The sequence below is a fragment of the Rhinoraja longicauda genome, chromosome 16, assembly GCF_053455715.1.
Source record: "Rhinoraja longicauda isolate Sanriku21f chromosome 16, sRhiLon1.1, whole genome shotgun sequence".
In the NCBI taxonomy this organism is placed as follows: domain Eukaryota; kingdom Metazoa; phylum Chordata; class Chondrichthyes; order Rajiformes; family Arhynchobatidae; genus Rhinoraja; species Rhinoraja longicauda.
In genome coordinates this window covers 6,547,847-6,570,925 of record NC_135968.1, presented here as the reverse complement: position 1 = coordinate 6,570,925, position 23,079 = coordinate 6,547,847, and the positions used below count along the sequence as shown (strand labels likewise).

General features: G+C 50.4%; 2 protein-coding genes across 2 annotated transcripts in view; both read right to left on the bottom strand.

Annotated features, from left to right (window-relative positions):
* ddx21 (DEAD (Asp-Glu-Ala-Asp) box helicase 21) overlaps positions 1–9,778 on the bottom strand; it is a 34,173-nt gene extending 24,395 nt beyond the window's left edge. The window contains exon 1 of the mRNA XM_078413116.1: positions 9,613–9,778. Within this exon, the coding sequence (XP_078269242.1) occupies positions 9,613–9,702 (90 nt within the window). The 5' untranslated portion in view covers positions 9,703–9,778. The remainder of the gene's footprint in view (positions 1–9,612) is intronic.
* A 2,049-nt stretch (positions 9,779–11,827) lies between these two features.
* The window catches only part of stox1 (storkhead box 1), a 49,025-nt gene continuing 37,773 nt past the window's right edge, over positions 11,828–23,079 (bottom strand). Inside the window, exons 3-4 of the mRNA XM_078412751.1 lie at positions 19,533–21,705; positions 11,828–12,116 (exon numbers count right to left, since the gene is read on the bottom strand). Coding sequence (XP_078268877.1) covers positions 11,960–12,116; positions 19,533–21,705 — 2,330 coding nt within the window. The 3' untranslated portion in view covers positions 11,828–11,959. The remainder of the gene's footprint in view (positions 12,117–19,532; positions 21,706–23,079) is intronic.

Here is a 23,079-nt window from a genome sequence, read left to right as displayed (position 1 = left end):
ACTGGAGCGACTAGGCTTGTATACACTGGAATTTAGACGGATGAGAGGGGATCTTATTGAAACATATAAGATTATTAAGGGGTTGGGCACATTAGAGGCAGGAAACATGTTCCCAAAGTTGGGGGAGTCCAGAACCAGGGGGGCACAGTTTAAGAATAAGGGGTAGGCCATTTAGAACGGAGATGAGCAAAAACTTTTTCAGTCAGAGTGTTGTAAATCTGTGGAATTCTCTACCTCAGAAGGCAGTGGAGGCCAATTCTCTGAATGCTTTCAAGAGAGAGCTAGATAGAGCTCTTAAGGATAGCGGAGTCAGGGGGTATGGGGAGAAGGCAGGAACTGGTTGAGAATGATCAGCCATGATCACATTGAATGGTGGTGCTGGCTCGACGGGCCGAATGGCCTACTCCTGCACCTACTGTCTAAAAGGAATAGGTGACATTTCTGGTATTTGACCCGCTGAGTTACTCCAGCATTTTGTGTCTGCCTTCGGTGTAAACCAGCATCTGCAATTCCTTCCTACATGAATTGAATATTGTTATGTTCAACAGACAAATTTGGGAATACTATTTGTACTAGGTGGGCTGAATCCAGCACACTGATGCAATTATAAAGAAAGCCCATCAACACCTCTACTTCCTGAGACGATTACAGAGATTTGGTATGCCAGAGAGGATTCTCTTTAACTTCTACAGGTGTACAGTAGAAAGCATATTGACTGGTTGCATCACGGCCTGGTTCAGCAAATTGAATGGCCCAGGAGCGAAGACTGCAAAAAATTGTGAACACTGTCCAGTCCATCACGGTTTCTGACCTCCCCACCACTGAAGAGATTTACCGGATTCACTGCCTCCAAAAGGCAGCCAGCATCATCAGAGACCTACACTACCCTGGCCACACACTCATTTCACCCCTGCCATCGGGAAGAAGGTATATGAGCCTGAAAACTAATGTCCAGGTTCAGGAGCAGCTTCTTCCCTACAGCCATCAGGCTATTAAAAACCACAACCGCAAATAAGCTCTGAACTACATCGACTATTATTATTATTGCACTATTATTGTTTGTTTGTTTTTGTTTGTATATGTATGGGTGCATGTGTGTGTATCTGTATACACACACACAAAAATGCATATATACATGTGTGTGTGTGCGTGTTTGTGAGTATGTATATATATATACACACACACACTAAACCTTTTTTTCGTGCTTATTATATTGCCTGCAATGTTTACATATTCTGTTCTGCTGCTGCAAGGTAGAATTTTCTTTGTTCTATCTGGGACATATGACAATAAAACACCCGTGACTCGGTTTTAATGAGAATCGTGATTGGGAACTAAAGAACCACTTAAAAGTTCGGTTGGAAATTGACAAGCAGACAAAAAAAGTTGTCTTGGGAAATAAAATAGTCCCAGTGTTTCCATGTAACCTCCCCACAGCAATCACAGGTCATCTTCTCTTACGAACATAGTCTGTCAGCTTCACAACGAGCAAGCAACACCTTGTGCAATGATTCTCTATTCATGTAACGTACAGATGGCAGTAAGAAAAATAAACTCGCAGCCACTAAAAAGCCATTTCTCCATTGACACAAACGTTTTATAACATTAAAAGTTTTGTGAACACAATTGTCATGTTATGACATGCCTAGCAGAACACATGATCTCAGCCTCAGCCCACTCCAACTACTTTAAGCTCTCATATACTTCCTCTCCTCACTCCCACACCCTTGTGTTTCCCCATGTAACACTCTAGATTTTCTCTCAACTTCTTTTAAATCCCTCGCCTCCACCTTCAGTCTCCTTCACCTGTGCCTCCAGTTCCCTGCATCTCCTAGAATACTTTCTCATCCACCTCCCACACACATTAGGGGCAATTAACTTACAAAGACGAACATTTTGGAGATGGGGAGGAAGGAAACTGGAGAACCCGGAGGAAACGCAGCGCGAAAGAACAAACAAACTCCACACAAACAGCAGCCGAGGTCGGGATCGAACCCGGGTCTCTGGCGATGAAAGGCAGCGGGTCTTCCAGCCGGATGCGTTCAGCCGGGGGTTTCCCCTCGCTCCCAATGCCACGTTGCACAGACGACGCGTCCCCTCGCCGGCCGCTGGGCCCGGACTGCGACAGGTTGCCGGGACCGCCGCTCACCCCAGTCCCCGGCTTCCGCCTCCACACCGGGCCGCCGCCGCCTCCTCTCCTGCCCTGCCCTGCCCTCCGCAGCCCAGCCACCCTCACCTTGCTCTTCTTGTGCACCTTCGGGATCACGGGCTCCGCCTCCATAGCGGGCTGCGGCTCCTCGGGCTCGCAACTGAGTATCGCCGGCATTTCTCGACAACGCAACGGGGACACGCGGCTCGACGCGGCCGAGCAGGGCGGGGGCCGGGCGGAAAGAGGTCGCGGCCCGGTCCGCTCCGCCCGCCGGCGACATCGCCGCCCGCCCAGCCCCGGTACTGCAGCTCCGTCCCGCCGGCGCTCACTCCATATCTCTGCGTCACTCCCCGGCCGGCGCTGGTACTGCAGCTCGGTCCCACCCTTTTATTTTGAGGCTTTTACTATGAAAGTGCTGGAGTGATTCAGCGGGTTCTGCAGCATCTCTGGAGGACATGGAAAGGTGATGTTTCAGGTTGGGACTCTCCTTCAGATTAATTGTAATAGGGGCAGAAAGCTGGAAAAGAGTTCGGGGTAGGACATAACCTGGCAAGCGATCGATGGAGGAACTCAGTGGATTGAGCAGCATTTTGTAAATTTTCCCGGTGTAGGACGAATAAAGGAATATATTATTATTATTATTATTATTTATTTCAAAGGACGTCACAGTGAGCAGCTGGTGAAGCTGCTGCCTCACAGCGCCAGAGACCTGGGTTTGATCCTGACCTCGGTTGCTGTCTATGTGGAGTTTGCACATTTTTCCCGCGGCCTTGTGATTTCTCTCCAGGTGCTCCAGTTTCTCCTCACATCCCAAAAACGTGCGGGTTTGTAGACTAATTGACCTCTGTCAGCTGCTCCGAGTGTCAAGGGAGTGGATGAGAAAGTGGGATAACATAGAAATAGTGTAAGTGGGTGATTGATGGTTGGCGTGGACTCTGTGGGCCAAAAGGCATGTTTCCATGCTGTAACTTTTATTCATTCTGAAGAATAAATTGTGCTCAGTTCTAGGCACCATGTTATAGAAAAGATGTTATCAAGCTGGAAAGAGTACAAGAGAAGATTTACGAGGACGTTGCCAGGACTAGAGGGTCTGAGCTATAGGGAGAGGTTGAGTACGCTGGGACTCTATTCCTTGAAGCGCAGAAGGAATGAGGGGTGATCTTATTGAGGTGTATAAAATCATGAGAGGAATTGATCGGGTAGATGCACAGAGTCCCTTGGCCAGAGCAAGTGAATCGAGGACCAGAAGACATAGGTTTAAGGTGAAGGGGAAAAGATTTAATAGGAATCTGAGGGGTAACTTTTTCACACAAAGGGAGGTGGGTGTATGGAACAAGCTGCCAGAGGAGGTAGTTGAGACAGGGACTATCCCAACATTTAAGAAGCAGTTAGGACAGGTTTGGAGGGATATGGACCAAATGCGGGCAGGTGGGACTGGTGTAGCTATGTCATGATAGCCGGTGTGGGCAAATTGGGCAAAAGCGCTTGTATCACTCTATGACTCTATAAGAGGGGGCCTGACCCAAAACATCACATTATCCATATTCTACAGAGATGCTGCCTGACCCGCTGGCTGCATTACTCCAGCACTTTGTGTCTTTTTTTCCATTCATTCATTCCTCCATTCATCTCCAGAGTACATAGAGAGACGACCCTTCTTCAGACTAGCGATAGTGGGGAGAAAGCTGGAAAAGAGGTGGGGAGCAACAAAGTAAGGCAAGAGGTAGATGGGAGGAACTCAGCGAGCAGCATTTTATTTTTATGGGTGGCACAGTGGCACAGCTGGTGGAGGAGGTTTACCAGAGTCATGTCTGGATTAGACAATAGACAATAGGTGCAGGAGTAGGCCATTCGGCCCTTCGGGCCAGCACCACCATTCAATGTGATCATGGCTGATCATTCTCAATCAGTACCCCGTTCCTGCCTTCTCCCCACACCCCCTGCAGGCCATCAGTCACAGGGAGAGGTTGGGCAGACTGGGATTGTTTTCTCTAGAATGCCAGAGGTTGAATGGAGACCAGATGAAAGTATATAAAATAGGGCATAGACAGGGTAGACAGTCAGAACCTTTTTTTCGCAGGGTAGAAATATCCTACACCAGAGTGCCTAGCCATAAGGTGAGAAGGGGGACGTTTAATGGAGATGTGCGGGGCAAAGTTTATTTACACAGTGGGTGGCGGGGGCTTGGAACGCATTGCCAAGGGTAGTGGTGGAGGCAGATACGACAGTGGCGTTGTAAGAGGGTTTTAGATAGGCACATGGATATACAGGGAATAGAGGGGTTTGGATCAAGTACAAGCAGATAAAGGTTGGTCTTGGCATTGTGGCCAAGGGGCCCGTTCCTGTGCTGTACTAGTCTATGTTCAACGTTCCCACAGCGTCACAGACCGGTGTTCGATCCTGATGCTGTCTGTGTGGAGTTTGCACGTTCTCCCTGTGACTGCATGGGTTTCCTCCGGGTTCTCTCTGGTCTCCACCCACATCCCAAAGGCGCACTTGCTATCTGTTAATTGGCCTCTGTAAAACTGCCCTTAGCCTGTGGGGAGCAGATGCGAAAGTGGGATAACAGAGAACTGGTGTGAATGGGCGATCGATGGTCAGCGTGGACTCTGTGGGCAGTAGGTCCTATTTCCACGCTGTATTTTTCAATCAACCTATCATTCAATCAAGCATATCACTGGTGTTTAGCTCAACGTCTTTGCTTGTGGAGAAGCCCGAACTGATCAAGGTTGCATTTCTATCCTCGGAGAGCATCAGTCCACTCATGAAGAACCATTGTCTCCTGCAAGAACTGAGGAGATGAATTTCACCTTGTATCTTGCAATCAATCAATCTGTGGATGGAAAAGAACGGTTGGCGTTTCAGGTCAAAACCCTGCAGTCGGACTGATGCTGGTACTGATGCGGGGGTTTTGACCCGAGATGTCGACCCTCCCTCCCCTCCACCCCCAGAAGCTGTCTGGCCTGCCAAATTATGTCATAAGGTCATAAGTGATAGGAGCAGAATTAGGCCATAAGTCTACTCCGCCATTTAATAAATGCTGTTCTATCTCTCCCTCCTAACCCCATTGTCCTGCCTTCTCCCCATAACCCCTGACACCCACACTAATCAAGAATGCATCTATCGCTGCCTTAAAAACATCCGTTGACTTGGCCTCCACAGCCTTCTGTGGCAGTGAATTCCACAGATTCACCACCCTCTGACTACAGAAATTCCTCCTCATCTTCCTAGAGGAACGTCCTTTAATTCTGAGGCTATGACCTCTAGTCCTAAACTCTCCCGCCAGTGGAAACATCTTCTCCACATCCACTCTATTCAAGCCTTTCACTGTTCGAATTTCTCCAGCATTTTGCTTGAAGCTCAAGATTCCATTGTCCGCAGTCTCTTGTGGCTCCCCGTGGGAGCAGTGTTTGCGAGTCACAGGACACCGAGTTGCTTCCGCAGCTCACTCCCGGGAATTCCAGCTGGGCCAAATATTCCCAAGACATCGCTCAGCTGCTTATTTCCATCGTTCTCCTGCTCCTTCTTGTTTCTCTCACTCATTGTCCCTTCAACATTTCACCTACACCGCATCTCCATCCACTCCTCGACTCCTTCCCCTCCACACAGGCCCACCCAGTCCAATCACATCCCCCCCCCCCCATTCCCTTCACTGGCACCCATCATCTGTTAAATCCCCTTCTGTCCACTGGCACAACATCTGTCAAAGCCCCTCCCCTTCACTGGCAGCCAACATCTCTCCAGCAACCTGCCCTCCATTGGAACATCTGTCATATTCCCCCATCCTCTGGCTTCCAACATTTGTCAAGTACTAACGGAATCAAAGGATATGAGGAGAAAGGAGGAACAGGGTGCTGATTCTGGATGATCAGCCATTATCATACTGAATGGCGGTGCTGGTTCGAAGGGCCGATTGGCCTACTCCACCTATTTTCTATGTTTCTACATTCTCCTCCGCTGGCACAGCATCTGTAAAATCCAGACCCAGTTCACGTCAGCCTCTGCCTGGACCACAGTCACTGACTGCATTTATTTATGGTCTATCTAATCGGTTTGGATAGTATGCAAAGCAAAACCTTTCACGGTACCTCGGTACATATGACAACAATAAACCAAAACCTAAAGAGTAGCCCCTTCCCAACAACCATCGGGCACCAACATTGCACAACACAGACCCTGTGCAATGAACTTCGATGAGTGTGTTGGGTTGCACTAATGACTTTGTTTCTATTTTGCAACTCGTTTTGTCAAGAGTGTTAAGAGTCAAGTGTGTTTAATTGTCATATCTACCGAAACGGCATTGAAATTCTTTCTTGCAGCGTCACAACAGGTTTGTAAACAGGTTTTAACAGGGTCATTAATTTATTGACTTTGTTTTCCATATTGCATTTGTTTTGTCTAGTGTTAAGAGTGAAGTGAGTGTTTAATTGCCATATCAAACAAAATGCAACAATGAAATCCTTACTTGCAGCAGCACAACAGGTTTGTAAACAACAGGTTTTTAATTTTAATTAATTTTAGTTTCAATTCAAACTAAAACTAAAAGTTTAAATTATTGTCTTTGTGTTTGTTATCTATTATCTAATGTGTGTTGTGTTTGCAGCCCGTTAAGCTTTTGCAAGAAAGAATTTCATAGTCGGTATACATGACAATTAAACACCCTTGTATCGGAAGAAAGTTCAGATGCTGGTTTAAATCGAAGATAGGCACAAAATGTTGGAGTAACACTGGAATTTAGAAGAATGAGAGGGGATCTTATCGAAACATATAAGATTATTAAGGGGTTGGACACGTTAGAGGCAGGAAACATGTTCCCAATGTTGGGGGAGTCCAGACCCAGGGGCCACAGTTTAAGAATAAGGGGTAGGCCATTTAGAACGGAGATGAGGAAAAACTTTTTCAGTCAGAGTTGTAAATCTGTGGAATTCACTGCCTCAGAAGGCAGTGGAGGCCAAGTCTCTGAATGCATTCAAGAGAGAGCTAGATAGAGCTCTTAAGGATAGCGGAGTCAGGGGGTATGGGGAAAAGGCAGGAACGGGGTACTGATTGAGAATGATCAGCCATGATCACATTGAATGGTGGTGCTGGCTCGAAGGGTCGAATGGCCTACTCCTGCACTTATTGTCTATTGTCTATAACTCAACAGGACATGCAGCATCTCTGGAGAGAAGGAATGGATGGCGGATCGAGACCCTTCTTCAGACTGATGTCAGGGGAGTGGGAGGTACATAGCTAAGGAAGTGTAGAGATAAGGAAGTGTAAGGTGTGAAAACAGGACGAAGAGAATGTGGTTCAAGGAAATGTAGAATAGATCATTGTTAGTTGGGAGAAGGTAACAACAAAGCAAACAGAGATAAAATGAGGTCAGAGACAGTAAGACTGGTCGGAGGAAGGGGGAGGGGATAGTGAGGGAAAGCAAGAGTTACTTGAAGTTGGAGAAGTCAATGTTTATACGGCTGGGGTGTAAGCTGCCCAAGTGAAATATGAGGTGCTGTTCCTCCAAATTGTGCCGGGCCTCACTCTGATAATGCAGGAGGTCCAGAACAGACAGGTTAGTGTGGGAATGGGAGGGGGAGTTAAAGTGTTTAGCAACCGGGAGACCAGGCATGTTTAGGCTATATGAGCAGAGGTGTTCAGCAAAACGATCACCGAGCCTGCGCTTGGTGTCGCCGATACACAGGAGTCTACACCTGGAACAGCGGATACAGTAGATGAGGTTGGAGGAGGTGCAAGGGAACCACTGCCTCACCTGAAAATACTGTGGGGGTTCTTGGAAGGAGTCGAGGTGGGACACCCTTGCCCGTCGAAACCATGCTGACCAGAGATCACCCCTGTACACGAGCACTATCCTGCACACTGGGGACAATTTACAGAAGCCAATTAACCTACAAACCTGTAGGTTTTTGAAGTGTGGGGGGAAACCAGAGCACCCGGAGAAAACACTCGGGGAGAACGGACAAACTCCGTACAGACAGCACCTTCAGTAAGGATCGAACCTGGGTCACTGGTGCTGTAAGGCAGCAACTCTACCACTGCGCTGCCCCAGTTACTGATTGCATTCATGTATGGTATATCTGATCTGTTTCCAGAGTATGCAAAACAAAACTTTTCACTGTACCTCGGTACATATGACAATAATAAACCTAAAGAATATCTTCTTCCCGACAACCATCAGGCACTAACACGACACAGCACTAATCCTTTGTATGAGTTTCGATTGACTGTCTTGGGTTGCACTGAGGACTTTGTTTTTATTCTGCATTCGTTTAGTCAAGAGTGTCTGGACCCTAGAATTAAGAGTCAAGCGTGTTTGTCATATGTACCGGAGCAAAACAATGAAATTCGTTCTTGCGTTGGCACAACAGGTTTGTAAACAAGTTTTAACAGGGTCATTAATTTATTGGGTTTGTGTTTATTATATGTGTAGGAAAGAACTGCAGATAGACACAAAATGCTGGAGTAACACAGCGGGACAGGTAGCATCTCTGGAGAGAAGGAATGGGCGACGTTTACATAGAAAATAGGTGCAGGAGTAGGCCATTCGGCCCTTCGAGCCTGCACCGCCATTCAATATGATCATGGCTGATCATCCAGCTCAGTAACCTGTACCTGCCTTATCATCATATCATATCATATATATACAGCCGGAAACAGGCCTTTTCGGCCCACCAAGTCCGTGCCGCCCAGCGATCCCCGTACATCAACACTATCCTACACCCACTAGGGACAATTTTTACATTTTACCCAGCCAATTAACCTACATACCTGTACGTCTTTGGAGTGTGGGAGGAAACCGAAGATCTCGGAGAAAACCCACGCAGGTCACGGGGAGAACGTACAAACTCCTTACAGTGCAGCACCCGTAGTCAGGATCGAACCTGAGTCTCCGGCGCTGCATTCGCTGTAAAGCAGCAACTCTACCGCTGCGCTACCGTGCCGCCCTACCTCTCCATACCCCCTGATCCCTTTAGCCATAAGGGCCACATCTAACTCCCTCTTAAATATAGCCAATGAACTGGCCTCAACTACCTTCTGCGGCAGAGAATTCCACAGACTCACCACTCTCTGTGTGAAGAAAGTGGTCGACAAGTCTGAAGAAGGGTCTCAACCCCAAACGTTACCCATTCCTTCTCCCCAGAGATGCTGCCTGTCCCGCTGTCAAGTTACTCCAGCATTTTGTGAATACCTTGTGTTTATTATCTAATGTGTGTTGTGTTTGCAGCCTGTTAATCCTTTGCTTTGCAAGAAAGAATTTCATCGTCGGTGCGCACGACAACCCAAAACTCTCTTGACTGGATAAGTGGTGCCAGGGTCTGAGACCCAGAATGTGAAGCTTGCATCTCCCTCCACAGTCGATGCTGCCCGACCTGCTGCGTATCTGCCCGACCTGCTGCGTATCTGCCCGGACATTAATGGAGCGGCGCCGGGGATATCTTCCCCCTCCTCTCCGCAGCCACCCTCACCTTGCTCTTCTTGTGCACCTTCGGGTTCACGGGCTCCGCCTCCATAGCGGGCTGTGGCTCCTCGGACCGGCAGCTGAGTCTCGCCGGCATTTCTGGACAACGCAACGGGGACACGCGGCTCGACGCGGCCGAGCAGTGCGGGGGGCGGGCGGAAAGAGGCCGCGGCCCGGTCCGCTCCGCCCGCCGGCGACATCGCCGCCCGCCCAGCCCCGGCCGACGCCGGTACTGCAGCTGCGTCCGTATGTATCGCTGCACCGCCCCGGGTCAGCGCCGTCCGTGTGTCTCTCCTCCCCCGCCCATCGCTGCGCTGCCGCGGGTCAGCGCCGGTACTGCAGCCCAATTCCGCTGTTTTGTCCATTCCTTTAACAGACACAAAATGCTGATTGATAAATACATCACTTGATGCTCCTACACACAACATCAGTGATGTAACCTGGGGTCATTGGGTGTTTCGGGTCTTTCAACATCAGCCGCCCTCGCCCGGGCGACCCAGGCTGATCAGACCATGACTTGTGTTCAGGTGGCATTCGTTCCTCCCCATGGACCTCCTCTCCTGATCCAGAGCCATCTCGAGGCTTTCTCCGCTGCCTCTGTGGTGTTCTTGACTGGGGTAACTCAGCTGGACAGGCAGCATCTCCGGATAGAAGGAATGGGTGACGTTTTGGGTCAAGACCCGTCCTCAGACTGGAACTAAAGAAGGGTCTCGACCCGAAATGTCACCCATTCCTTCTATCCAGTGTCGCTGCTTGTGAGTTACTCCAGCATTTTGTGCCTAACTTCGTTGTCAACCAGAATCTGCAGTTCCTTCCTACACATTCCGTAGACTCATATATATCAGCGAGACCAAGCGCAGGCTCGGCGATCGTTTCGCTGACCACCTTCGTTCAGTCCGCCTAGGCCTACGCATCCTCCCGGTTGCCAAATACTTTTAACTCCCCCTCCCATTCCCACACTGACCTTTCTGTCCCGGGCCTCCTCCATTGTCATAGCGAGGCCCAACGCAAATTGGGGGAGCTGCACCTCACATTTTGCTTGGGCAGCTTACACCCCAGCATTATGAGCATTGATTTCTGTAACTTCAAGTAACCCTTGCTTTCCCTCTCTCCGTCCCTCCCCCCACCCTAGTTCTCCGACGAATTTCACTGTCCCCCCGATTCATTTTACTGATTGTATGCCTCGTGTCACCCTCCCTTCAGCTAACGATATACAATTGTACTCTTGAACATTGTCTGCTTAGATCTGTCGTTTTTACACCTTGCACTCCATGGTGGTGGAGGCAGATACGTTAGTGCCTTTTAAGAGGCTTTCAGATAGATACATGGACATGCAAGAAATGGACAGCTATGGATCATGTGCAGGCACATGAGATTAGTTGATATTGGCAGCATGTTTGGCATGATCATTGTGGGCAAGGGGCCGTTTAGAACGGAGATGAGGAAGAACTTTTTCAGTCAGAGAGTGGTGAAGGTGTGGAATTCTCTGCCTCAGAAGGCAGTGGAGGCCAGTTCATTGGATGCTTTCAAGAGAGAGCTGGATAGAGCTCTTAAGGATAGCGGAGTGAGGGGGTATGGGGAGAAGGCAGGAACGGGGTACTGATTGAGAGTGATCAGCCATGATCGCATTGAATGGCGGTGCTGGCTCGAAGGGCTGAATGGCCTACTCCTGCACCTATTGTGTATTGTCTATTGTTTATTCCTAACATTCAGAGATACGGCGTAGAAATAGGCTCGTCAGCCCATGCCGACCATCGATCACTTACACACTACTTTCCCATCCTAAGCACTGGGGGCAATTTACAGGAGCCAATTAGCCTGCAAATGTGCACGTCTCTGGCATGTGGGCGGAGACCGGAGCACCCGGAGAAAATCCACATGGTCACAGGGAGAACGTACAAATTCCACACAATCGGGATCAAACTTGGGTCTCCTGGCACTGTGAGGCAGCAGCTCTACTGCTATGCCACTGTACTGTACTTTCCCCATGAGTGTTTCTACCTCAGTTAAGAACCTTTCAATCTCTCATCCAGACTGAAAAGTTAAAATTTGCACGACCAATTTTTTTTTAAACGATTGGTCCCAATTATTTTTTGTTTAAAGGAAAATATTTATTTTTGAACTGCTTTAGAAGTACCTTTGTGCAAACATTTCATCTTGTAACCTGTAAAAATACACAGTCGTTTTTGTCCGCCATTACTCAGACAGAAATCTTTATAAGGCCACTTGTGTTGAATAATAGAAGTTGTGTAAAGCAGAAGGGATTCCCAGCACGAAGAGCTTAAGGCACAGTTTGGGCCCGAGGTTTATCTTGTACTTTATGCGCGTTAGTGGCTGGGGAGCGGGTCTGTGGATCACACGTTCATCACCGGCGTGAGTTGCAGCAAGGGGTGCGGAGACAGAACCCCACCCCGTCCACCGCTGCTCAGCGGCCCGTAGCTCTGCATCAGGCTCTGCCTCTTCAGGCTGCCCAGGACAATGGAGTTGTTTGATGCCAAACTTGCCCTGGTCCTGGAAAAAGAAGCAGCTCAAATTAACAAGCGATCGTTTCTGCAGCATGCATCTACAGGAAGATCAGAAGGTCATAATTGATAGCAGCAGAAGCATAAGATCATGTACTTTGAGTAAAATTAAGCCATTCAGCCCATCAAATCTACTCCGCCATTCAATCATGGCTGATCTATCTCTCCCTCCCAACATAATTTTCCTGCCTTCCCCGCAGAACCTCTGACACCCGTACTAATCAAGAATCTATCTATCACTGCCTTACATCGGCAAAACCAAACGCAGGCTCGGCGATCATTTCGCTCAACACCTTCGCTCAGTCCACCTTAACCAACCTGATCTCCCGGTGGCTGAGCACTTCAACTCCCCCTCCCACTCCCAGTCTGACATTTCCGTCATGGGCCTCCTCCAGGGCCATAGTGAGGCCCACCGGAAATTGAAGGAACAGTATTTCATGTATCGCTTGGGCAGCTTGCAACCCAGCGGTATGAACATTGACTTTTCCAACTTTAGATAGTTCCTCTGTCCCTCTCTTCCCCTCCCCCTTCCCAGTTCTCCATCTATCTTCCTGTCTCCACCTATATCCTTCCTTTGTCCCGCCCCCCTGACATCAGTCTGAAGAAGGGTCTCGACCCGAAACGTCACCCATTCCTTCTCTCCTGAAATGCTGCCTGACCTGCTGGGTTACTCCAGCATTTTGTGAAATAAATACCTTCGATTTGTCCCAGCATCTGCAGTTATTTTCTTACACATTATATCACTATCTTAAATACATCCACTGACTTTGTCTCCACAACCTTCTGTGGCAAAGAATTCCAGATTCACCACCCTCTGACTAAAGAAATTTCTCCTCAACTCCTTTCTTAAAGAACATCCTTTAATTCCGAGACTATGACCTCTAGTCCTAGACTCTCCCACTAGTGGAAACATCCTCTCCACATCCACTCAATCCAAGCCTTTCACTATTCTGTACGTTTCAATGAGGTGTCCCCCCCCCCCCCCCCCCCCCCCAACTCCACTCATTCTTCTAAACTCCAGCGTGTATAGGCCCAGTGTCGTCAAATGCAAAATCAGGCCATTCGGCCCATCAAATTTACACCGCCATACAATCATGGCTGATCTATATCTCCCTTTAGGTCATTAGATCGAACAAGGTTATTTTGTCTGATAAAACTATTAAAAAAATTGACCAAACTCTTGCTCCATACCTGGCTCCGTTTAAAAAAAAGTTACTTTTCAGTTATCCACCTGGATCCACAGACTATTGACCGACATCTCAGACGAACCTACTGACTCCCATAGCTATCTAGACTACACTTCTTCCCACCCTGCTTCCTGTAAAGACTCTATCCCCTACTCCCAATTCCTCCGTCTACGCCCAGGATGAGGTTTTCCATACTGGGGCATCGGAGATGTCCTCATTCTTTAGGAAACGTGGGTTCCCCTCTTCCATTATAGATGACGCTCTCACTAGGTTCTCCTCAATATCCCGCAGCTCCGCTCTTGCTCCCCCTCCACCCCATTCGCAACAAGGACAGAGTCCCCCCTTGTCCTAACCTTCCACCCCATCAACCGTCGCACACAGCATATAATCCTCCAACATTTTCACCAGCTCCAACGTGATCCCACTACTGGCCACATCTTCCCATCTCCACCCTTTTCTTCTTTCCGTCGAGACCATTCCCTCCGAAACTCCCTGGTCCACTCGTCCCTTCCCACCCAAACCACCCCCTCCCCCGGTACTTTCCCCTGCAACCGCAGGAGATACACCTGTCCCTTTACCTCCCCCCTCGGCTCCATCCAACCCAAACAGTCTTTCCAGGTGAGGCAGAGGTTCACTTGCACCTCCTCCAACCTCATCTATGGTATCTGCTGTTCCAGGTGTCAACTTCTCTACATCGGCGAGACCAAACGTAGACTCGGCGATCAATTCGCTGAACACCTCCGCTCAGTCTGTCTTAACTTTACCGATCTCCCGGATGCTCAGCACCTCAACTCCCCCTCCCAATCCCAATCTGACCTTTCTCTCCTGGGCCCCCTCCATTGCCAGAGTGAGGCCCAGCGCAAATTGGAGGAACAGCACCTCATATTTCGCTTGGGTAGCTTACACCTCAGCGGTATCAACATTGACTTCTCTAACTTCAAATAGCTCTCGCTTTCCCTCTCTCTCCATCTCCTCCTTCTTCCCAGTTCTCCCACCAGTCCTACTGTCTCCGACTACATTCTACCTCTGTCCCGCCCACTCCCCTGACATCAGTCTGCAGAAGGGTCTCGACCCGAAACGTCACCCATTCCTTCTCTTCAGAGATGCTGCCTGTCCCGCTGAGTTACTGAGACACATTTTGTGTCTACATTCGATTTAAACATCTGCAGTTCTTTCTTACACATGGATATTTTAGAAATTTTACTTTGGAGATACAGCATGGAAACAGGCCCCTCCGTCCACTGGGTCCGCGCCGACCAGCGATCACTCAGTACACTAAGGTATTTATTCACAAAATGCTGAGTAACTCAGCAGGTCAGGCAGCATCTCAGGAGAGAAGGAATGGGTGACATTTCGGGTCGAGACCCTTCTTCAGACTGATGTCAGGGGGTGGGACAAAGGAAGGATATAGGTGGAGACAGGAAGACAGTGGGAGATCTGGGAAGGGGAGGGGAAGAGAGGGACAGGAGAACTATCTAAAGTTAGAGAAGTCAATGTTCATACCGCTGGGCTGCAAGCTGCCCAAGCGAAATATGAGGTGCTGTTCCTCCAATTTCCGGTGGGCCTCACTATGGCACTGGAGGAGGCCCATGACAGAAAGGTCAGACTGGGAGTAGGAGGGAGAGTTGAAGTGCTCAGCCACCGGGAGATCAGGTTGGTTAAGCAGGACTGAGCGAAGGTGTTGAGCGAAACGATCGCCGAGTCTGCGTTTGGTTTCGCCGATGTAAAGAAGTTACAACCCAGTACACTAACCTACACATACTAGGAACAATTTTAGAACTTGCCGAATTAACCTGCAAACCTGTACATCATTTGGAACGTCGGAGAAAATCCACGCAGTCGCAGGGAGAATGTATGTACTCTGTATAGACAGCGCCCCGTTCTCTGTACAGACAGCGCCCCAGGATCGAACCCGGGTCTCTGATGCTTTAAGGCTGCAACTCCACTGCTGCGTCACTCTTCTGCCCCACATTTTGATATAGAACAGCAAATGGAGAACAGTGCAGCACCTCGGCCCACAATGTCTATGCCAAATATGATGCCAGATAGCTAATTGCCTCTGCCTGCACATGATCCATATCCACAAACCCGCATGTCTGTGTCATCGATCACCACCATCATCCACACTGGTTCAGTGTTATCCCAGTTTCTCATCCTCTCCCAACACATTGGGGGCAATGTTACAGAGACCAATTAACCTACAAATCCGCATGTCTTCGGGATGTGGGAGGAAACCCGCGCGATCACAGGGAGAACTTGCAGACTCCACACGGACAGCACCCGAAGTCAGGATCGAATGCAGGTCTCTGGAGCTGTGAGGCAGCAGCTTGACCAGCTGCTTCACTGTGCTGCCCTAATGTCGGTCCAGAGCTCCTTTCGACGCAAGATTTCCTCCGCACAAAGACTTGCATCTATACAGCACATTTTATAAATGAGGAAAAACTTTTTCAGTCAGAGAGTTGTGAATCTGTGGAATTCTCTGTCTCAGAAGGCAGTGGAGGCCAATTCTCTGAATGCATTCAAGAGAGAGCTAGATAGAGCTCTTAAGGATAACGGAGTCAGGGGGTATGGGAAGAAGGCAGGAACGGGGTACTGAATGAGAATGATCAGCCATGATCACATTGAATGGCGGTGCTGGCTCGAAGGGCCGAATGGCCTACTCCTGCACCTATTGTCTATTGTCTAGGATGCCCCTTTATGGGCAGTGCAGCGATTTTGAACTGCGGTTACTATGGAAATATCGAAAAACAGTTACTCAACGAGAAGATGCCATGATTTTTCCTTGAAAGTGGCGTCACAGATAGATCGGGGGGGTCAAAAAGGCTTTTGGCACATTGGCCTTCATCAGTCAGAGTATTGAGTATAGAAGTTGGGAGGTCATGTTGCAGTTATATAAGTCGTTGGTTAAGCTGCAATTAGAGTATTGTCTTTAGTTTTGGGCACCATGTTGTAGGACAGATGTTCTCAAGCTGGAAAGGGTGCAGAGAAGATTTATGAGGCTGTTGCCAGGACCCGGGGGCCTGTGCTAAAGGGAGAGGTTGAGCAGGCAAGGACACTATTCCTTTGAGTGCAGGAGGATGAGGGGTGATCTTATAGAGGTGTACAAAATTGTGGGAGGAATAGATTGGATAAACGCAGTCTCTTACCCAGAGCAGGGGAATCAGAAACCGGAGTACACAGGTTTAAGTTGAAGGCAGAAAGATTTAATAGGAACTTTTTTGCACAAAGATGGTGGGTGGTACTGAATAAGCTGCCAGAGGAGGTAGTTGAGGCAGGTACTGTTAAAGAAAGGTTTAGACAGGTACATGGATAGGATAGGTGTAGAGGAGTGTGGGCCAAACGCAAGCAGGTGGGACTGAACTTCTGTAGTCAGAGGGTAGTTAATCTGTGAAACTCATTGCCACAAAGGGCTGTGGAGGCCAAGTCAATGGATATTTTTTACGCCAGACATAGATAAATTCTTAATTAGAACGGTGTCAAGGGTTATGGAGAGAAGGAAAATTGGGATTAGGAGGCAGAGATCAGCCATGATTGAATGGCAGAGTGGACACGATGGGCCAAATGGCCTAATTCTACTCCTATAACTTGCGGCCAGTGTAGATGGGACATGCTGGGCGGAGTGGGCAAGTTGGGCCGAAGGGCTTGTTTCTACACTGGAACTTGATCTTGCATAATTTGGGCAGGTAACGCACTGCTCACGAATTCCACCCAGTCTTTGCTCAATCCACATTTTCCCATTCCATTGGAATGATTTAAGGTCCCTAATGTTATGAAAGTTGTCGTGTCTTTCTGCAATTGGATTGCAACATTGCTCTGAAGAAGGGTCTCCACCTGAAACATCACCTTTCCATGTTCAACAGAAACGTTGCCTAACCCGCCAAATTACTCCACCAATTCGTGTCTTTTTTTGTAAACCAGCATCCGCAGTTCCTTGCTTCTCTGGATAGGTGACGTTCCAGGTCGAGACCCTTCTTCAGAGTCTGATGATGGGTCCTGATCCAAACTACACCTCCAGGCATGCCGCCTCACCTGCTGAGTTACTCCAGCACTTTATGTCCTTTTGAGGGTTTTTATTTTGAGAGGTAGATGTTTGGACAAAAGCCAGTGATGAAAAGTCAGAAGGTGTGAGACAAAAGGATTCAAGGGTTTTGAATTGTGAAGCCAGAGGAAGGAATGTGGGTGGAGGGGAGAAATAGGTGCAAGTCCAGGTGGGGTATGTGTATTAGAGGTTCCCACAACTCCAGCTAGAGCCTTCCAAATGCAGCTCCAGACAAATGCAGCTCCAGCTCCAGTATGGATGCCTTTGAGGGCGGCGCAGTGACATAGCTGGTACTGCGCCTGGGACTGAGCTCCGGCTTCCTCCCACACCCCAGGTTTGTAGGTTGATTGCCTCTGTAGAATTGCCCCTAGTGTGTTGAGAGTGAATGAGAAAGTGGGATAATGTGGATCTCGTGTGAAAGGGTGATCAACGGCCCATCGGCTCAGTGGGCCAAAGGAGCTGTTTCCGTGCTGCATGTCTAAACTAAACATCAGACACCACCGTGCTGAACTCTCCAACTTTGACCCGAGTAAGACTTTTTCAAACGTGAGTAACTCCTCTGACCCCCAAGCCCAGTGAACGCACAGACACAATGAATTGCAGGTGCAGGAATCCTCAGCAAACACACAAAGTGCTGGAGGAACTCAGCGGGTCAAGCAGCATTTGTGAAGGAGAACGGACAGATGACTTGTTTGGACCCGGACCCATCTTAAGATTGATCGGTCAATCTGTTTTGGGTCGGGACCCAAAGGTCAGAAGATGGTCCAATTCCCTCCCCAGATGCTGCCTGACCTGCTGAGTAAGAGTGGTAAAAGTGGCGTATGGTGTGCTTGCGTTCATTGGTCAGGGCGTTGATTAGAAGTGTCAGGAAGTCATGATGCAGCGAGACAAGACTTTGGTTAGGCTGCATTTTGAGTATTGTGGACATTTCTGGCACTCATTTCCATTACATGAAGGATGTGGAGGCTTTGGGGAGAGTACAGAAGATGTTTACCAAAATGATGCCTGGATTAGAGGGTATTAGCTGCAAGGAGAAGCTGAACAAACTTGGATTGTTTTCTCCAGAACGCCGGAGGTTGAGGGGATACCTGTTAGATGTGTATAAAATTATGAGAGGCATAGATCGGGCAGACAAAACATGCAGGAAGGAACTGCAGATACAAAATGCTGGAGTAACTCAGCGGGTCAGGCAGCATCTCTGGAGAAAAGGAATGGGTTAAGTTTCAGGTCAGATCCCTTCTCCACACTGAAAAATAAAGAAGGCCAGAACAAAACAGGGCCGGCAACAGATGAGCCCAGGAAGGGTGGAGTCCATAATGGCCCATTGTTGACTGAGGAAGATGTAATAACAACAGGGTGACAAGGATACGATCAGTGGAACTAGTAAGGATGACCGTGGTCGGTGGTGGGATGCATAAGTTACTTGAAATTAGGGGAATCATTGTTCTTACTGTGAACAAGGGAAATCATTGTTAACTGCCCAAGAGTACAACCCAGTGGTATGAACATTGATTTCTCTAAGTCATGTTCCCAATGTTGGGGGAAGTCCAGAACCAGGGGCCACAGTTTAAGAATAAGGGGTAGGCCATTTAGAACGGAGATGAGGAAGAAACCTTTTCACTCAGAGAGTTGTGAATCTGTGGAATTCTCTGCCTCAGAAGGCAGTGGAGGCCAATTCTCTGGATGCTTTCAAGAGAGAGTTAGATAGAGCTCTTAATGATAGCGGAGTCAGGGGGTCTGGGGAGAGGCCAGGAACGGGGTAGTGATTGAGAATGATCAGCCATGATCACATTGAATGGTGGTGCTGGATCGAAGGGCCGAATGGCCTACACCTGCCCTCATTGTCTATCATTTCAAATAACTCATCATTCCTCTCCCCCCCCCAAACCCAGACATCCTACTAGTTCCACTGTTCGGATCTTTGGATCCCTGTCGTTTGCACATGTTCCCCAGCCAACAGAGGGCCATTGTGGACCCCACCCGTTTAGTGGGCGTTTAAGAGGCTTTTAGATGGGCATAAGGATATGGAGGGGTATCAAGTGTAGGCAGAGGAGATTGGTTTAATTTGTCATGTTCAGCACGGACATTGTGGGCTGAAGGGCGTACTTATACTGTACTGTTGCACGTTCCTGCAGCATTTGTGCTTTTTTTGCCCACTGAGGACGCCTTGGATACTGACCGAGGCGAATCGATGCCACTGTCGCCGGTGATGCTGTGGCTCTCCAGCGTCTCCAGCTGACTGTGCTCCTCCTGGCTGGTCTGTGACAAGGCACCGTCGTGCGAGTGGCGACCAAATGCCGGCTCGGTGCCCAGCTGAGCCTTCATCCCCCGGTGCACCGCCCTGGGCTTGCGGCCGGCCGCCGGCCCTCTGTCGTCCCCGTCGTCTTTCGGCTGCTGCGCTTCTGCGGAGTCTGCGACGCGGCGGTAAGTGAAGGCCTTGCCCGCCGCTTCTCGGCAGCCGCCCGGCTGCTCCTCTCCCTCGGGGTGGGGGTAGTAGGCCACGGTAGGCCGCGGCGATGATGGCGCTGCGGCGACGCGGTGCTCGCAACCCGGCCGCGGCTCGTCGTCCGACCACGCCTCGGACGGGGCCGGACTCTCGCTGCCCACCCCTTGCTCCTCCATTAGCACGCTGCCCAAAGCCCCCCAGTTCTCGCTGCACGACCCCGTCTCCAAGCCAGGGCGCTGCCAGTAGGTGTGAGCCGCCAGGCCCGGGCAGGAGGGCAGCGCCATGTCGGCGTCGTCGAGGTAAAGGGAGCTGCAGGCGTCGTCCTCCTCCAGCTCCCTCTGGTACAGCGTCTCGTCGCCGCCCTCGCTCCTCTCCCCCTCCTCCTCCTCTCTCTCGTCCCCTTCGGCCCGGGCCTCCCGCTCGCCGCCTTGTCCTCGGCACACCGACGGCGTGCTGGAGCGGCCAGGATGGGTCAGGAGCCTCTCCAGGCTCCCAGGAGGAGGTAGGACGATGGCTTGGTCCTGGTCCCCGTCCCGCCATCTTGGTGAGCGGCCATCTTGCAGCCCGCTCGCCTGCTCCTTCTGCTCGCATCCTGATCGCTCTCTCTCCGGGTGGGCTGTCCCCGCAGGGTGGGCCGAATGGTGGCCGAGGTTCCCCGAGCGACCAGGGCCCGGGGGAGGGAGGCCCGCCTGCTCGCGTCCCGTCCCCCCAGCGCTGCTCTCCGGGCGGCCTGGCGCCTGGTTGTCTTCGGCCGACGGAAGGTGGTGGCCACCCAGTCTGATCGTCTCCTCCACACCCTCCCCCGCCGAGTGGGGACCTTGCGTGGCCCCCGGGGACTCCGGGCACCGAGCTGCCCGGCCACGCCGCTCGGCCCTGGCCTTCTCAGGCCTGGTGCTCTGAGGGCCGCGGCGTCTGCCCGAGTTAAGCTCCCCGGCAGGCAGCTTGGAGAAAGGGTTGGCGATCCTCCTCTTGTGGACTTGGGTGGTTGGAGTGTCATTGCCCAGGTATTGGGCCATTCGGCCCTCGGGCTGCTCTCCCTCGCCCCTTCTGCCCTTGCCCTCCCTGGGGCCTCCCTCAGGCCTGGCCACAGCCTCCAGGGAGTGGGCCTGAAGCGAGCCCCCGCGCCTCGGCGTCTGCTTCTCCCTGGCCGCCCGTGTCCTATGCTGGCGCCGGGCCCTGGGTGGCCCCTTCTGCGCGCTGCCTCTGGGCCGGTGCCTCGGCTTGCCGATCGGCAGCTCCTGGGGCCCGCCCTTCTCCCGGGCCAGCTTCTTCATCAGCAGGGTGTGCCTGACCAGGTTGTCCACCGTCAGGCTGGGATTGACCCGCCGGATGATCTGCAGCTCCACCTCCCGAGGGATGTCTCCTGGGCCCGACTCGTCGAGGAAGGGCCACTCCTCTGGAGGGAACTGGGCCGAGAAGGTCCCGTACTCTCTCTTGGGGCCCTCCTTCTTGGCGCCGCGCCAGAACAGGCCCAGCCGGAACTTGCGGGCATGGTTCCTCTTCTCCTTGGCCCGGCCCGGCTCAGTATCCTGGTGGCCCGTCGCTGTGGAGGTGGCCCGGTGTTGAACCGAGGGCCTGGTCTCCTTCGAGTCTCCCTTGCCTTGGTGGCCCGGCTCCTGCTGGTCGAAGCAGCGGCAGGATTTGCAGTGAGCCATCCCAGGGAGGGTCTTATCCCTCGGCGTGTCCTCACAGCTCTCCATGCTCACCAGATAGGTAACAGGAGGCAACGACGTATCCCGGTCCACACCCAACATCCATGAGCGGCCCTGCTTCCCTGCGTTTCCAGTAATGAAGTAGGTGTGCGAGGTGACAATGAAATACCCTTCTTCGGTGTGGTAAACCTTCCTGCCCTGGATCAGGGTACTCAGGGCATTATGCAGGATGTCCTGAGATGGTGATGCTATACCTGCAACAAGGAGAATGAATTTATACATTGTTTGTGGTACGTCAGGAGTGTTTAATTGTTGCCGACAACGGAACAATGAAATTCTTACTTGTAGTGGCTTAACAGGCCTGTAAACGCAATAACACACAGATAATATATACAGTAATAAACAACAATTCAAGTGCAAATAACCCCAAAGTTCATAGTGGAACTAAAACAGTCCACGGAAGTACGTGACAAAAAAAAGCGTACAGTGCTGGTGTTACTCAGAGGGTCAGGCAGCATCCCTGGAGGACATGTCCAGTCTGAGGGACTGTCCCGACCCAAAATGTCACTTAATAATGTTCTCCAGAGATCCTGGCTGACCTGCAGAGTTACACCAGTACTTTGTGGTTTTTGTTTTGCAAATTTGCAAACCAGCATCTGCAATCCCTTGTTTCTCCATAGAAGTTCATAGATGCTGAGGTTAGTCGTGTGTAATGTTGAAGATCCTTTTGATTGTTTGGGGGGGAAAACTGTTCTTGAAATTGGAGGTCACGGTTTTCAGACCCCTATACCTTCCTCCCGATGGTAGAAATGAGAGCCTGGCCTGGGTCTTTGATGTTACTGGCTGCCTTTTATGAGGCAGACCCTCCTGCCGATTCGTTCGATGGTGGGGAGGTCAGTACCTGTGATGGGCAACAGCTGAGGGGAGGTGGGCAAGGAGGAGCGGTGAGGATCTGTGAGGTGAAGAAGTGGAACAAAGGAAGGAGGATCTAAAAGGAGGGATGCCAAGGGAGGGGGGGGGAGGGCTCCGGTTTCCTCCCACATTCCAAAGATGTGCAGGTTTGTCAGTTAATTGACCTGTAAATTTCCCTCGCGTGCAGGATGCAAAAGTGGGATGACATTGGACGAATGTGAACGGATGATCAATGGTAGATGTGGACTTGGTGGGGTGAAGCGCCCGTTTCCACGACGTTATCTCTAAAACTAAAAGGCAACTCTTAAGATTATTAAGGGGTTGGACACGTTAGAGGCAGGAAACATGTTCCCAATGTTGGGGGAGTCCAGAACAAGGGGCCACAGTTTAAGAATAAGGGGTAGGCCGTTCAGAACTGAGATGAGGAAAAACTTTTTCAGTCAGAGTTGTGAATCTGTGGAATTCTCTGCCTCAGAAGGCAGTGGAGGCCAATTCTCTGAATGCATTCAAGAGAGAGCTAGATTGAGCTCTTAAGGATAGCGGAGTCAGGGGGTATGGGGAGAAGGCAGGAACGGGGTACTGATTGAGAATGATCAGCCATCATCACATTGAATGGCGGTGCTGGCTCGAAGGGCCGAATGGCCTCCTCCTGCACCTATTGTCTATTGCCTAACTCGCCCCTCAGAACTCAGAACAGTGGAGTTAAGGTTTGAAAG